This window comes from Lytechinus pictus, chromosome 2 (assembly GCF_037042905.1).
Source record: "Lytechinus pictus isolate F3 Inbred chromosome 2, Lp3.0, whole genome shotgun sequence".
Classification (NCBI taxonomy): Eukaryota; Metazoa; Echinodermata; class Echinoidea; order Temnopleuroida; family Toxopneustidae; genus Lytechinus; species Lytechinus pictus.
The window spans coordinates 58,869,762-58,882,291 of NC_087246.1; the positions used below are offsets into that span (position 1 = coordinate 58,869,762).

The 12,530-nt window shown below is 38.2% G+C and overlaps 1 protein-coding gene across 2 annotated transcripts; it reads left to right on the top strand.

The window, feature by feature from the left end:
- Positions 1–208: 208 nt before the first annotated feature.
- Positions 209–6,390, top strand: LOC129253895 (thyrotropin-releasing hormone receptor-like). Of its 2 annotated transcripts, XR_010292681.1 has the most exons (3): positions 209–1,717; positions 2,418–4,645; positions 4,940–6,390. XR_010292681.1 is itself a non-coding variant. In XM_054892331.2 (2 exons), exons 1-2 carry the CDS (start codon positions 788–790, stop codon positions 2,766–2,768), a joined length of 1,281 nt encoding a protein of 426 aa, XP_054748306.1. In that variant the 5' UTR covers positions 209–787; the 3' UTR covers positions 2,769–6,390. The 2 variants fall into 2 exon arrangements, 1 of the variants encoding a protein (XP_054748306.1); XM_054892331.2 differs by having other exon boundaries at positions 2,418–6,390.
- Positions 6,391–12,530: the final 6,140 nt, after the last annotated feature.

Here is a 12,530-nt window from a genome sequence, read left to right on the forward strand (position 1 = left end):
AAATCCTGGCATGCTTCCGTTTAATGCTTAGAGAAGCCAAACATTTTGAGAGATTGAACGCCAGTCTGTAGGTGGTTCGATAAAGTAATCTCAGGGGGTGTGTTCTTTCCTAGAAGACATCTTCATCAAACAGAATCCATCATTCACCTAACTAAAACAGTGAAATTACCATTCCCTGATAGATCACCTGTATGTTTACTTTTATTTTACAGATTCTCTCATCTTGGCCGGATTTATTCACCGTCCCCTTCCGCTGGAGACAGACCGCGTTATTGTGAAGCGTAAGATTTTCCCACGGCGAGTCCAATCGGGTTGCGGAGTGACCCCTCGGGAACTGAGATTTGAGTTTCCATCCGACTTCGAGGAATGCACAGTGGCCTGGAGAAAAAGCTAAAGTATTAATAGATACTTTGAGAAGGAATCAGTGACGAGTTTCGGGTCTTTCTACTTGCTCCTTGGTAGATAACATATTCACATCTTCATTAGATAGTCACTGTGTGGAGGGATTGAAATGCGTCATTAATCACTGTTTTCCACCATGGCAACTCGTTAAAATGAGATTGTATAATTTTCATCTTTATTCCTCAACCGCCATAGGCCTTGTGAAGTTCACAATGGATAAAGCGTGAATTGAATTGAAAAGACGTCTTTAATCGACCTCGCGTCTGATTAATATATTTCGGATTGTGGATAATTAATCGTAGCGATTATTTTTAAGTTCACAAATCCACACATATTGTGTTACAAATAAATCAACGTATTTTCAGTATCATCTTTATACATAACCATGGATGGGATCACGGTTGGAGTAGTGCCCACTGTTGTTACAGAGGTGAACGTCTATCAAACAGTGATTGTCGACGTCACTCCAAACATGTCGCTTCTGTCTCCAAATGCCACTCGAGCATTGCCTGAACTCGAATATTACACCCTTGATTACAAGATCATAGCGACGATATTCTACTTGATTCTAGGCGCAGCTGCAATCATCGGCAACGCGATGGTGATCATTGTCGTCCTACGAGTGTCTCACATGCGGACGCCGACAAACTGTTACCTGGTGAGCCTCGCTATTGCCGATTCCATGGTCGGAGCCATTACGATCATGATGCATTCCGTACCGGAGAATCTGCTGCCAAAGAATGCATTCATCTACGGTGCCGCCGGATGTCACTCCATCATCGCCCTCGAGTATCTGGCTTTCAATGTATCGGCTTTGTCAATCACTGCTTTCACTATTGAACGGTACATAGCTATATGCCATCCGATGAAGGCCCACATCATCTGCTCCGTGTCAAGGGCCACTAAGATCATCATAACTCTCTGGGTATTCGAAATCATTTACTGCTCACAGTGGTGTTTCTTACTCGAGTACAGAGAACAGGAGTACGTCGGTGGACATATCTTTGGGCGTTGCTGGTATCACATGGACAAAGTAGCCTACATCAATGGTGTTTATTTAGTGGACTGTTTCTTATATTACATCGTTCCGGTTGGTGTTTGCATCCCTCTGTATGCGATCATTGGGCGGGTTCTCTTCAGAAGTACTATGACACAGAATGGCATTAGGAGGGGCTACGAGGTTGGTTCGAGGGAGAAGGAGAATGGAAATACGACACGGTTGCGACTCATGAAGTCGAACGAAGGCAGTAACGGAAGTAACTCACCGAGACGGTGTAAGGATTCAGGAAGCACAGCTGTCTCCTCCAGAAAACAGGTACCTTAATGTTTAAACATCTCACATGCACTGTTTTTTTAAACTGGAATGCACCTGTTTTGGTAGTTGATTGAAAGAAATGTTACCTAATTAATTTAAGCGGTGTATGCATTCCGAAGTCATCCATATGAACAGAGTTGGAATCACTAAACATGATGCTGTTTAAATATGTTCATCTGAAATGCATTCAAGTCTAAATCGACTGACCCTCGTAATGAATTAATATGAATAAGCCCGCCACGTTTACAAAAATATCAAAAATGTAAACCATTTCCCCAAATAAGTAGGGACATCAAGCAGATTTGTTTGAGTTACTGCTTATCAATTTGCAGGTTCATAATAATGATTTTCTTTCAATGGACATTGTGATACCATGCAATCTTTCCTGGTGGATATTTCATAAAGCTGTTCAGAAAACGTTACGTACAACTTTACACACTACTGGAACACGGTCTTAGGTGCTAAGTCATCTATATTGCGGTGTTTTATTTGGAACAAGAAAGGGTCACCACTCACAAGTCGTTCGTAAAGTCATTAACCAACGAACAGTCTTATGGAACACCCTCGAGAGTCATGTTATATTTCATTCACAACGTGTCGTTTTCATGATGTACAAAAATTTGAATAAACTACTTGATAAGTAATCATACTCACATAACGCGTTCGTTTTATCATTACCCACCCCCCCCCCCCTATCCAGGTAATTAAGATGCTGGTGATAGTGGTTGCCCTGTTTGGTATTCTTTGGGCACCTTATCGGATGCTAGTCGTCTTTAACTGGTTCAACACACCGGCCAAGCAGTACTATAACGAATGGTTCCTCTTCTTCTGCCGCACCTGCCTCTACCTGAACAGTGTGGTAAACCCGGTCCTCTACAACTTCATGTCCATCAAGTTCCGACGGGCCTTCACCAAGCTCTGCACCTGCCGCGGTAAGAACGACCGGTTGGCGGGTGGCCGCAGTAGCATTGCAGGCAGCTTTACCGGCCAGCGCCGCACCAGCACTGCATGTACCGCAGTCACTTCCAACGCCCACACCTTTTCCTGCTAACCGCATATCATCCATTCCATGATTAGGAAAGAACTAGTGAACTGTCGCTTTCTCTATCTCTTCCTCGTGGCCATTATAATCCTGCTTATTAGTACTTTATATGAACGGTTGAAACAGCTAATGAATTGTTTCCTGTAGTGCATTTACACTTACATCATTTATCATTCGAATGCTTTCTTTCTTTCGTGGTGTGCTTTAGAAGTTAGAATGATTTGATCTTATGTGGACACACTAGAATAACAACTATTAATCAGTGTTTATCATCTTATACCGTCTGCCTGCCCGCCCTTTTTGTATGCATAATATATATATACATTATATCTTGAGCTCGCATTGAATTTCACATCTATGCATGTCTCTTCTGAGTGATTGTCAATCTTGAATGTCACGTTGAAAGCAGATTAGAGGTGACCCCATATTTTGCTCTTGTGACATTTGCTCCGATCATAATATCTCAGAGGGCATAGGGTTACAGTTAGGATTGTAATAGAGTTTCTGGTTCAGAATGATGTAAAGTCAATGATTACGGTTGATTTAGTTTTTGAGGTTAGATTTTATGTTGGCTTAACGTGCAAATTTTCCATCGGAGCAATTGCCACCGTAGCAAATGATTACAGCGGCACGAATGTCTCGCTCGTGTTTCAGGACACGGCTGCACACCTGTTAAACATTGCAAATGTAAGCAAAAGATTATGTGATTGCGTTACACTCTCGGGTTGTTGCAAATTGTTTTATAGCCTTACGATGCATGTTTATGAATATTCATGGGTTGCAGTCTTTGGCAGAATAAACTCTATTTTGATGCCGGGAAGAAAATATGACTGAAAAAACAACATTTAGGATCCCGCGAGCATTCTATTAATCACGGTTGCTAAGCGCTTATGGCAATCATCGAGCCCTATTATAGCCTACATTTTACTCAATAATATGTATTTATATACATATGTCATAGGTCAATCTTAAAGTTTGGATACGGCTTAATTCTGGTTGTGATAGCGGGAAATAATGAATTGCAATTATAATCAATACGGGTGCAATGATATTGACAAAAACCCGTCCCCAATCTGTTACTGGCAAAGGACGACAACACGAGAGCACATGCAGTGATGGTTTGATAAAAACGGAACAGTATTTAACCAGAAACTTGCTTTCAGTTTATTCTGAGTCTTTTCAGAATGTTTCATGTATCAGGGGGAAAATAGATGTTACTATATAGAAGCATTTAACTGAAAAGTTTCCCGCTTCTACGTAACATCAAGAAAATTGTCGTTTCAACCTAAAGCATATGACACATTAGAACTTGTATTATACACACATTTTTGCATTATTGAAATAAAATGTTTATGATGTCATCGCGATTTGTTAATATTTAAACAAATTCTACGCACACCTTGTATGATGTATGAAATATGAATGACAATTAACTTATTCGATATTATCCGTTTGTTGATAAATGTTGTAAAGGAATATTATTATATAAATTATTCGTAAGAACGTGGGTCATGTGTATTTTTATACGATTTTCATATTATATATATATATACATAACCACTTACAATTATTTTACGGACTATGAAAATATGTATTAGTAAATTAGAAGTCAGCTATTTTCAATGGTTAGAGACGGAATTCAGACAGTTTCAATCTTTAATAATGCGTATGTCCTGAAACAGTTACAATGTAAAGGATATGCGTTTTGTTTGATAAATCTGGCGATGTTACTTAAAAAACACAAATTTCACCGGGTAACCAATTTAAAGGAGAATGAAACTCTAGGAGCAAGTTAGCTTTTGTGAAAGCAGAAAAATCAAAGAATAAGATCAACAAAAGTTTGAGTAAAATAGGACTAGCAATAGAAGAGTTATGAGCATTTGAATGTCGAGATCACTAATGCTATGGAGATCCTCCTATTGGCAATGCGACCAAGATCTAAGATGTCACAGATGAACAACTCTCCCCTTTTGGACACTGAAAATATACTCCAAAACATCTCTTTTTGATCATTACAATCATATGACAAACGATTCATCAATGATATAATGTTGTGAAACCTTTGTACTTGTCCTCTCATAAAGAGAACACCTCACCTTGTGATAGACTCTATAAAAGTGAGAATATAAGTGAAATAAGTACTAAAGTAATGAGGGAGTTGTACGTGTGTGACATCACAGATCTTGGTCGCATTGCCAATGGGAGGATCTACATGGCATTAGTAATCTCAATATTCAAATGCTCATAACTTTCTTATTATTCATTCAATCTTCCTCAAACTTTCAACAATATATTTCTTTGATTTTTCTCTTTGATATGGATTCAGCTGGTTTCAAGGGTTTCATTCTCCTTTAAACAAAATATCTGCCAATTTTCCGTTTCCTTTTTAAACCACGTCTCATGCGTGGAATGGGCAAAACATTGCAGGAAATAATCATTGCCGGTAGCTTTATGTTATCCAATCTCTAAATAAGTTGATTGATGCTTAAATACCATATAGTTAAAAGCTAATGAGAATATGTCAAAAAACGTGGTGATGGATATCCAAAGTTCAAAATACATTTTTGTTGTTCTTGGTTTTATTTAAGGGATCAATGGATGAAACGAAAATATCAACGGCCACTTCACCTTTATGATATTTGAATGTTAGATGTTACTAGAACATAATTCACATTATTGATCCTTGACCAAAGCTTTAGCCTGGCTTTAAAGACGAACCGTCAAAAGAAAAGCCGTTTTTAAGGTTTCATATCATGACAGAAAATCATTTAATCCTGGATCAATTGACTGTACTTCACTGAAATAATGGCTTTTACACATTCATTTTTTTCTATATAATACTAGGGGAAAGATCATCGCAGCAAATTAAGAAAATTGTGGTATATATTTAATTTACTTATTCACTACGATTTTGGGAGACTTCATACAATATTTCGCGGAATATGATTACTGAAATTATATTGAAAGGTAATGAAGCTGTAGTTAATAATTATGAATTATTTGAAATTAATAATCATGTCTATCAGCTTTCAGTTTTCCCGTGTTCATGTTCAAAGAATGCGAAAGACAATGATATTATTACGAAGATAATCAATTTCAATATTGTATCATATTGCTTTTTCTGAATATATATCAAGAATTGTTTTGCTCTTTAATTTTGTTTAAATATTGTGTATCATTTTTTAATAAGTTTTGGTATTATTCAACGCACGTTTGCATTTTTAATTTCTTCATGTAATGGACATATTCTCAAATTTGGAATATGAATCTCGTGTTTATTGCAGCTTTGTTGATCTGTTAAAAAATAGGCCTACATATATTTTAACCAAATTCTGATCCGAACTTTGTGTCTACTATCGAAAGGAAAATTAATTACTGTATCTTAATGCGAAATTTCACGCCTACTTGTGACATAAAGCCAGAAAAAAAATAGAAGTGTACCACATACACGTGTGCACACAAAAAGGTCACCACCTCCATTACATACATGAAAATATTGTGTTAGTTGTTAGTTGTTTTTCTTTTCTGTACACTGTTAAACATTTACATATTGCATGTATTGCAAGTGTCTATGGCTGATTGAGTTTATATTAAAGATTACGTATGCCACACTAAAGTGTAGTTTATTTCATTGCATGTTTGAATCGTTTTGTGTTCATTGCCTTGACAAACACTCCCTAATACATGTAATAATTATATCATCACTACGCTACTATTACCGTGTTTACATGGGATCGGCTTTTACATCGGCTCGCGGTTCTGAACCGCGAGCCGATCACATGTTAACACGGTATATATGTCTACTCTTGGCTTGGATTCAAATTAACCCTAACTATAATAACGGGGGTTATTTATGGCCCATGTCCTACAAATAATTACTCGTAGAATTAGGAGTAGTGATAGTAGCCATTGTAGTAGAATTATTTTATTAGTATATCATTCATTCTTTCTTTTTAAAAAATAATTATCATGATAGTCAGACATGTATATCACCAATCCATGTATTTATCAACATCATAATCATATTTATACTTTGCGTATTGATCGAATTGTATCTAAATGTTGGGACCCACATCGAAAAGGTGCGGGCGCGTCGTGGTCTAGTGGTTCTTACTCTCGCCTTTCAAACAGAGGGTCGTGGGTTCGAATCCCAACCATGGCGTGTTTTCCTTCAGCAAGAAATTTATCCGCACTGTGCTGAGGTGAATGGGTACCCGGCAGGATTAATTCCTTGCATGCACTGAGCGCCGGTGATGGTAGCTCGAGCTAAAGTCGGGGTAATAATAGCAACGCTTTGTATCCTCAGGCAAAATGTGCTTTATAAATACAGCTATTATCAATATTATTACCTGAATGAAGATGATACCACATAACTATATTTTCCAAAGAATATTAACGTCAAGAAACATGTGAAAATGCATTTCTACGGAACATATTATCTTATTCTGCAAAAGATACAACTTGACATTTAGATTATCGGGATCTCTTAAAGATCCTTTTTTTTTCTTTTGTTGTTTTTATTATTTTTGTTATTTTGTTTTTCATATGGTGCGCAATCTATCGGTTTCAGGCCAAATGTCTAACTTTGGGGTCGACAACCTTTTATTTTCGTGTCTACATCGCACGCAGGCGCAGAGCTAATGCTTCAAGAATGAAAACCACATGGCAAGAATTCACCAAAAACAGTCTGAATTCCGTAAACAGTATATCCGGCCGAGCCGCGTCGGTCAGCGCTGAATAATCGCATGCATGCATTCACTTTAGTACTAGCACGCGCAACAGACACTGAGATCAGTGGTAACAGTACAGGGGCCCGTTTCATAAAAGACTTGCAACTGTTGTAACTTTGCCATTATGGCAACTACCATGGTAACCTTGATTTTGATTGACTGCTGAGCCCTGGTTACCATGATAGTTGCCATCATGGCAAAGTTACAACAGTTGCAAGTCTTAATTATGAAACGCCCTCCCCCCATAATATTATGTCGATTTTTTTTCCCATGATGCATTGCGAATTTCGACCTGTCCGCTGCAAACGATAGATGGCGCACCGTAATGTGAATGTACGTATTTAACTCTATGGAATGCACCGAATCGTGGAGTTCTTTCCCTTTGCCTCAAGGTTGTGCGTGCAGCAGCGCACAAGGAGCTCCATCCAGATTATGGATATCGATTCTACCCAGGGGCCGCGGAACGGTTTTCAAAGTGGGGGGGGGGGGGGGGGGCTGACCATGCACAAACTCACAATCATATGGTCATTTTTACGTTTTTGTACACGGTTTTGGAAAAAAAAAACAGCCCCCCGGTTCCGCGGCCCCTGCTACCACCGTCCAATCAAACATCTTCGCCATTGTACTGTAATATGAGAGCTCCCAAATAAAGAAGTAAACCCAAAATGATTAAAGGAAATACAATAACATAAAGAAACTAGAAATAGATAATAAAAATAAACCAAATTAGTGAAAAATAAAAAGAGGAATAAAAATAAAAAGGATTTTTAACAGTATAGAGGGCCATACCAACACGTCAAGTACACCATGTACCGAGGGTTTTCTCTCTCCCTATCTCCCCCCCCCCTCTATCTTCTCTCTCTCTCGCTCTCTCTCTCCATATCTTGGTCTAGGGGGATTGCAAATATAAGTGTGTGTTTTTTTTTTTTCAATACACGCAGCCTTCATTCACGTTGGGATGGCTGATCTCAGTGGCGGATCTAGCTTTTTGCTAAAAAGGGCGGGGGGTGTCAAGTTGGTTTGACCCAGTTATACCCCTCCCCACGGTAGATCCACCACTGGTATGTTTGCACGACTCTCGTAAAGCGTTCGAGAAGGGGGTTTGACTGACAATGTGTTCTTTACAGCAGGGATTACTGCTTTCATTAGGGAGTTTTTGCAACCACAACGCAGACACTTTTAGGAACAGAGAGAATCTTTGTCAAAGACCCTTCATGACAAAGTAGTCTTTGTCGAAAATTGGTGATTCAAAACAGCAGTGTCGTCCGTGACTCTGGAAAGACGACATATTTGCAATTTTTCAGTAGCTCCGAATCTTAGGACGATCAGCTGTCCCGGATCACCAATTTCCGACAAAGACATCCTAGGTCTTCATTGTCATTTGATTTTCAATGCATTTGCAGTGGTAGGATTGACTCCGCGGGGTCGAGCAAAAACACGATTGTATCCATGTGTATCAACCTTATAGCAGGATTCGCATGCTGAAAAACAAAATCCGCATCATGCAAACTCTCACGCAAGTTTTCAGATTGAATTGTATGCTTCAACCAAATCATGGGCAAAACAAAATTAGCAAAGTCTGAATCTAGTTGATACTTTTTGGCGAAAATGCCATGGGGTAATTCAGGACAATTGCCAAAAATAAAGGCTTACATCTTTTCTCCATATTTTCTCCATAGCTCTTCTACCATAGATAGTATTCCAGATTGGACGTTGATGGAGGGAAGCTTTCTTTCCCGAAAGCAAATGTAGAGGAAATGTCTCCCAAGTACCCCCAACGCAGTGCCAATCCCCTCTCTGTGGATTACCTCTTTATTCTAGCAAACGGCCGGACAACATTCGATTCCATTGGGCATGTTATGAACTTTTTTTCGTTTTTGTTAGAAATATCGTCACATCTAATCGTCATTATCTTTGGCAAAACCACACGGCAAGCAATGTATAACTATTTTTGTCAAAAATAACATGTATTATAACATTTTGTTTAATTTGTGGGTAGTACTGCTTTTCCATGACACAGTTGTAAAAACATACTTGTTAACTGTATTAATAGGATTAGAGAGGTATTACCGTATTTCATTTTAAATTAAATTACCAAAATCGACAAAAATGGTATATAAGGAGGTTAGTTCAGGATTTGTTGGCCAAAAAAAAATCATATTATTTTTTTCATTATTGGTATGACTTGGGGGTCGATGCAAGTCACCAATATTTACTTCAGCAGCTGTAACCGCCCCTCCCCACCCCCTCCCCCTCCGGGAACAATCCTCCTCAGAATCTTTCTATATTTTAAACTTGACTGTTGAAAAATAAGCAAGAGGGACATTCGTTATTTAATAACGAAATTGTCTGATACTTTTCACGGAATAGCTTCAATATGAAACTTTTCTATCCCTCCACTATAATATTGCGTTGTTATCCCGTTGTCTTATACTTTATCCCTCCCAAATTTCACTTGAATATTGGTGAGATGTCTTCACTCTCACTTTTTTAGAACCTGAACGTTTTCCCCCTTTTTCATTCATTGAGTCGAGATGAAATTTGGATTTTTAAGGGTCGTGGGACTATTGGACTTTTCACCAACCCCGGTAGATCATTGAACTCCGGAGCAAAGGATAAGGTCATTTATCTTACATGAAATTTTCATTTATTCGAGGAATCCTCATTTATTCAATGGTGGGCGATATTTGCTTGGGATCAAATTCTTTATTGTTTTCCGACATCTCAGTTGAGGAATTCACCAGTTATCTTTTTTTTTTGGTCTGAGAAGTTTGATTTATTCGAGCTTGCAAGTACTCGTGATATGTAACACTGATTAAGTATTCGAATTTATATTGGGTGGGCCGATGAGTAAAACAGTTCCTTGACTAGTTAGTATGAAACAAATATAACGGATAATTGACCTTTGGAAAATGTGCATGGCCAAATAGTCAGACCCTCTCAAGACACTGATTCAAAAAAAAAGTAATGATAATAATACCCCACAAAATTCATGATTCATCGAGCGTTTGTCCGTTTTCAACAATTATGCATTGACAATACTTGGGGAGTGGTGGTCTTTCTACCGAAAGATGTGTGTTCAAATAATCAGTTCAATAAAAACCGGTTGAAAAATAAGTACTCTCAGGCTAATGAAAACTGTCGGTAATTACAGGTTCACTTTTTAATTATAAATCCATTTTTAATATGTAACTTGTTCAGGCATTTAGTGGGTGAATATGAAATTATGGTATTGAAGGCTTTTATTGTAGAATATTATTATATCTTTATGTATGGACACGTATATAACATTATTAAAACATTTTATCTTCATCACAATCACATACAACCTCTTCATCAGTTACTCTATTTTAATCTAAACTACAAATATATTGGGGAAAAACGCTGTGAAATTTAACTCGTTTGTTTCGCTGCTCTAAGATTAAGATATCCCCTTCCATTATAAAAAAAATGTGCGTATGGCAGTGTACTCTTGAATGCCTTGTTTATTTTCAGATATGTTGATATTTAATTCTTCGAGCATAATATCATTAATAACAAACTATACATTTTTTTTCAACAAGGCAGTATAATAACACACTTGTTATTTCGGTGTCAAGTAAAAGACAGCGTTAGGTCACCTTTTTCGCTGAATCGCACCGTCTTCTTTTCTCGCTTTACCTAAAAATTCTTCAGCCACATTTTGTTTTAAGAAGTGTTTGTAATATATTCCCCCTAATAAATCACTGTTTAAGGTCTGCCGGTGGTGCACTGATGCAGATAAGTTGGTTTGTTGAAGACATTCAGAAGGGAGTATATTCAAGACAGAAGAGAATAGGAGCCAGAGAGAGAAAGGAAGAGAAGGGGAGGAGAGAGAGAGGGAGAGAGAGAGGGGGAGGGGAGATAAGGATAGTCAGAAACATTACAAAGGTGCTAGGTCCGCCCACAGGGCTCTAATTTTCTGACCTATTTCTCCGGAAATCCGTCGAATTGTCTCTCAATTTGCCAAGAAAGGTCGCATTTCAATCCTCATACCTCTTGATAATTTGAAATTCACTTTGATCTGTATTCAATTTCTAAGGTAAAGCAATCGTAGTCGCACTTACGTTCAATATTATTGAAGCATTTTGTGTTTGTTTCGTTTAAACTCTTGGCTTTGCAAAGGACATAACAAAGTTATTGCATCTCAGTTTATATTTCCTGAATACCAATACATACTCTGTATTTTCATCTTATGTGTGCATCTTATTTCGATTAACCTTAATAAGACTGGAGTCTGATTCAGCCCCCTCCCCGACATTTTTCGCGACAAATCTGTAACGCGGAAAGCTTGCGATCCCGCTGTCGACGTTCGAGATCTCCGAGATCCCCCCGTCTTCTTTGGCGTCATGATTGTCCAGGCTTTTCTGGTTTAACATGGAGCATTTATTTAACTGAAAACATTTGATCATATGCTAGCTTAAAGTGAACTTAGCTAACCCTTAACTGAAAAAAAAATCAGACGAGCCCTATATCATGTATATATAAGGAATTACTATTACTATTACTTTAAAGCTAAATTAAAAGTTTGCAGCCTAAATCATCTTCTTGCAAATGGCAATCAGACACTCTGTTACGTTACTGGTTCCGGTAATGGATGATGTAAAACAGGCCAAGACTTTCACACCTTTTCCCTAGCATATATCAGAGATAAGTTGCATGTAATTCATATGCAGTGTAGAAAATAGAATGATCGAAATGTTCCCCCAGCATCAGAGGCACCTGCGGGGAAGCGTATTGGCCGCCGTATAGCTATAGGGCAAAACAAATAATAGGACGTTTTCGCTGAGCGTCCATGGTACGCCTACGACGCGTCGTAGGCGTACCATGGACCTTTTATGGCATACTGAGGATTTAAGAAGAGAGAAAAAAAGATGCATTGTCAAATGCCCTTCATCGTAGTCATGTCATAGAACAATGAAGAAGTCTTTGTCTGCAATTGGTGAATAAAGACGTCAGTTAAATCATTGATTCTGGACAAACGACATAGACTGCAATTACTATTATTCCTAAGATCTGAAAC

Coding starts and splice junctions, on each gene's coding strand:
- LOC129253895 (XM_054892331.2), top strand. CDS start 788: ATGGATGGGATCACGGTTGGAGTAGTGCCCACTGTTGTTACAGAGGTG. Junction 1,718..2,417: donor CTGTCTCCTCCAGAAAACAG/GTACCTTAATGT, acceptor CCCCCTATCCAG/GTAATTAAGATGCTGGTGAT.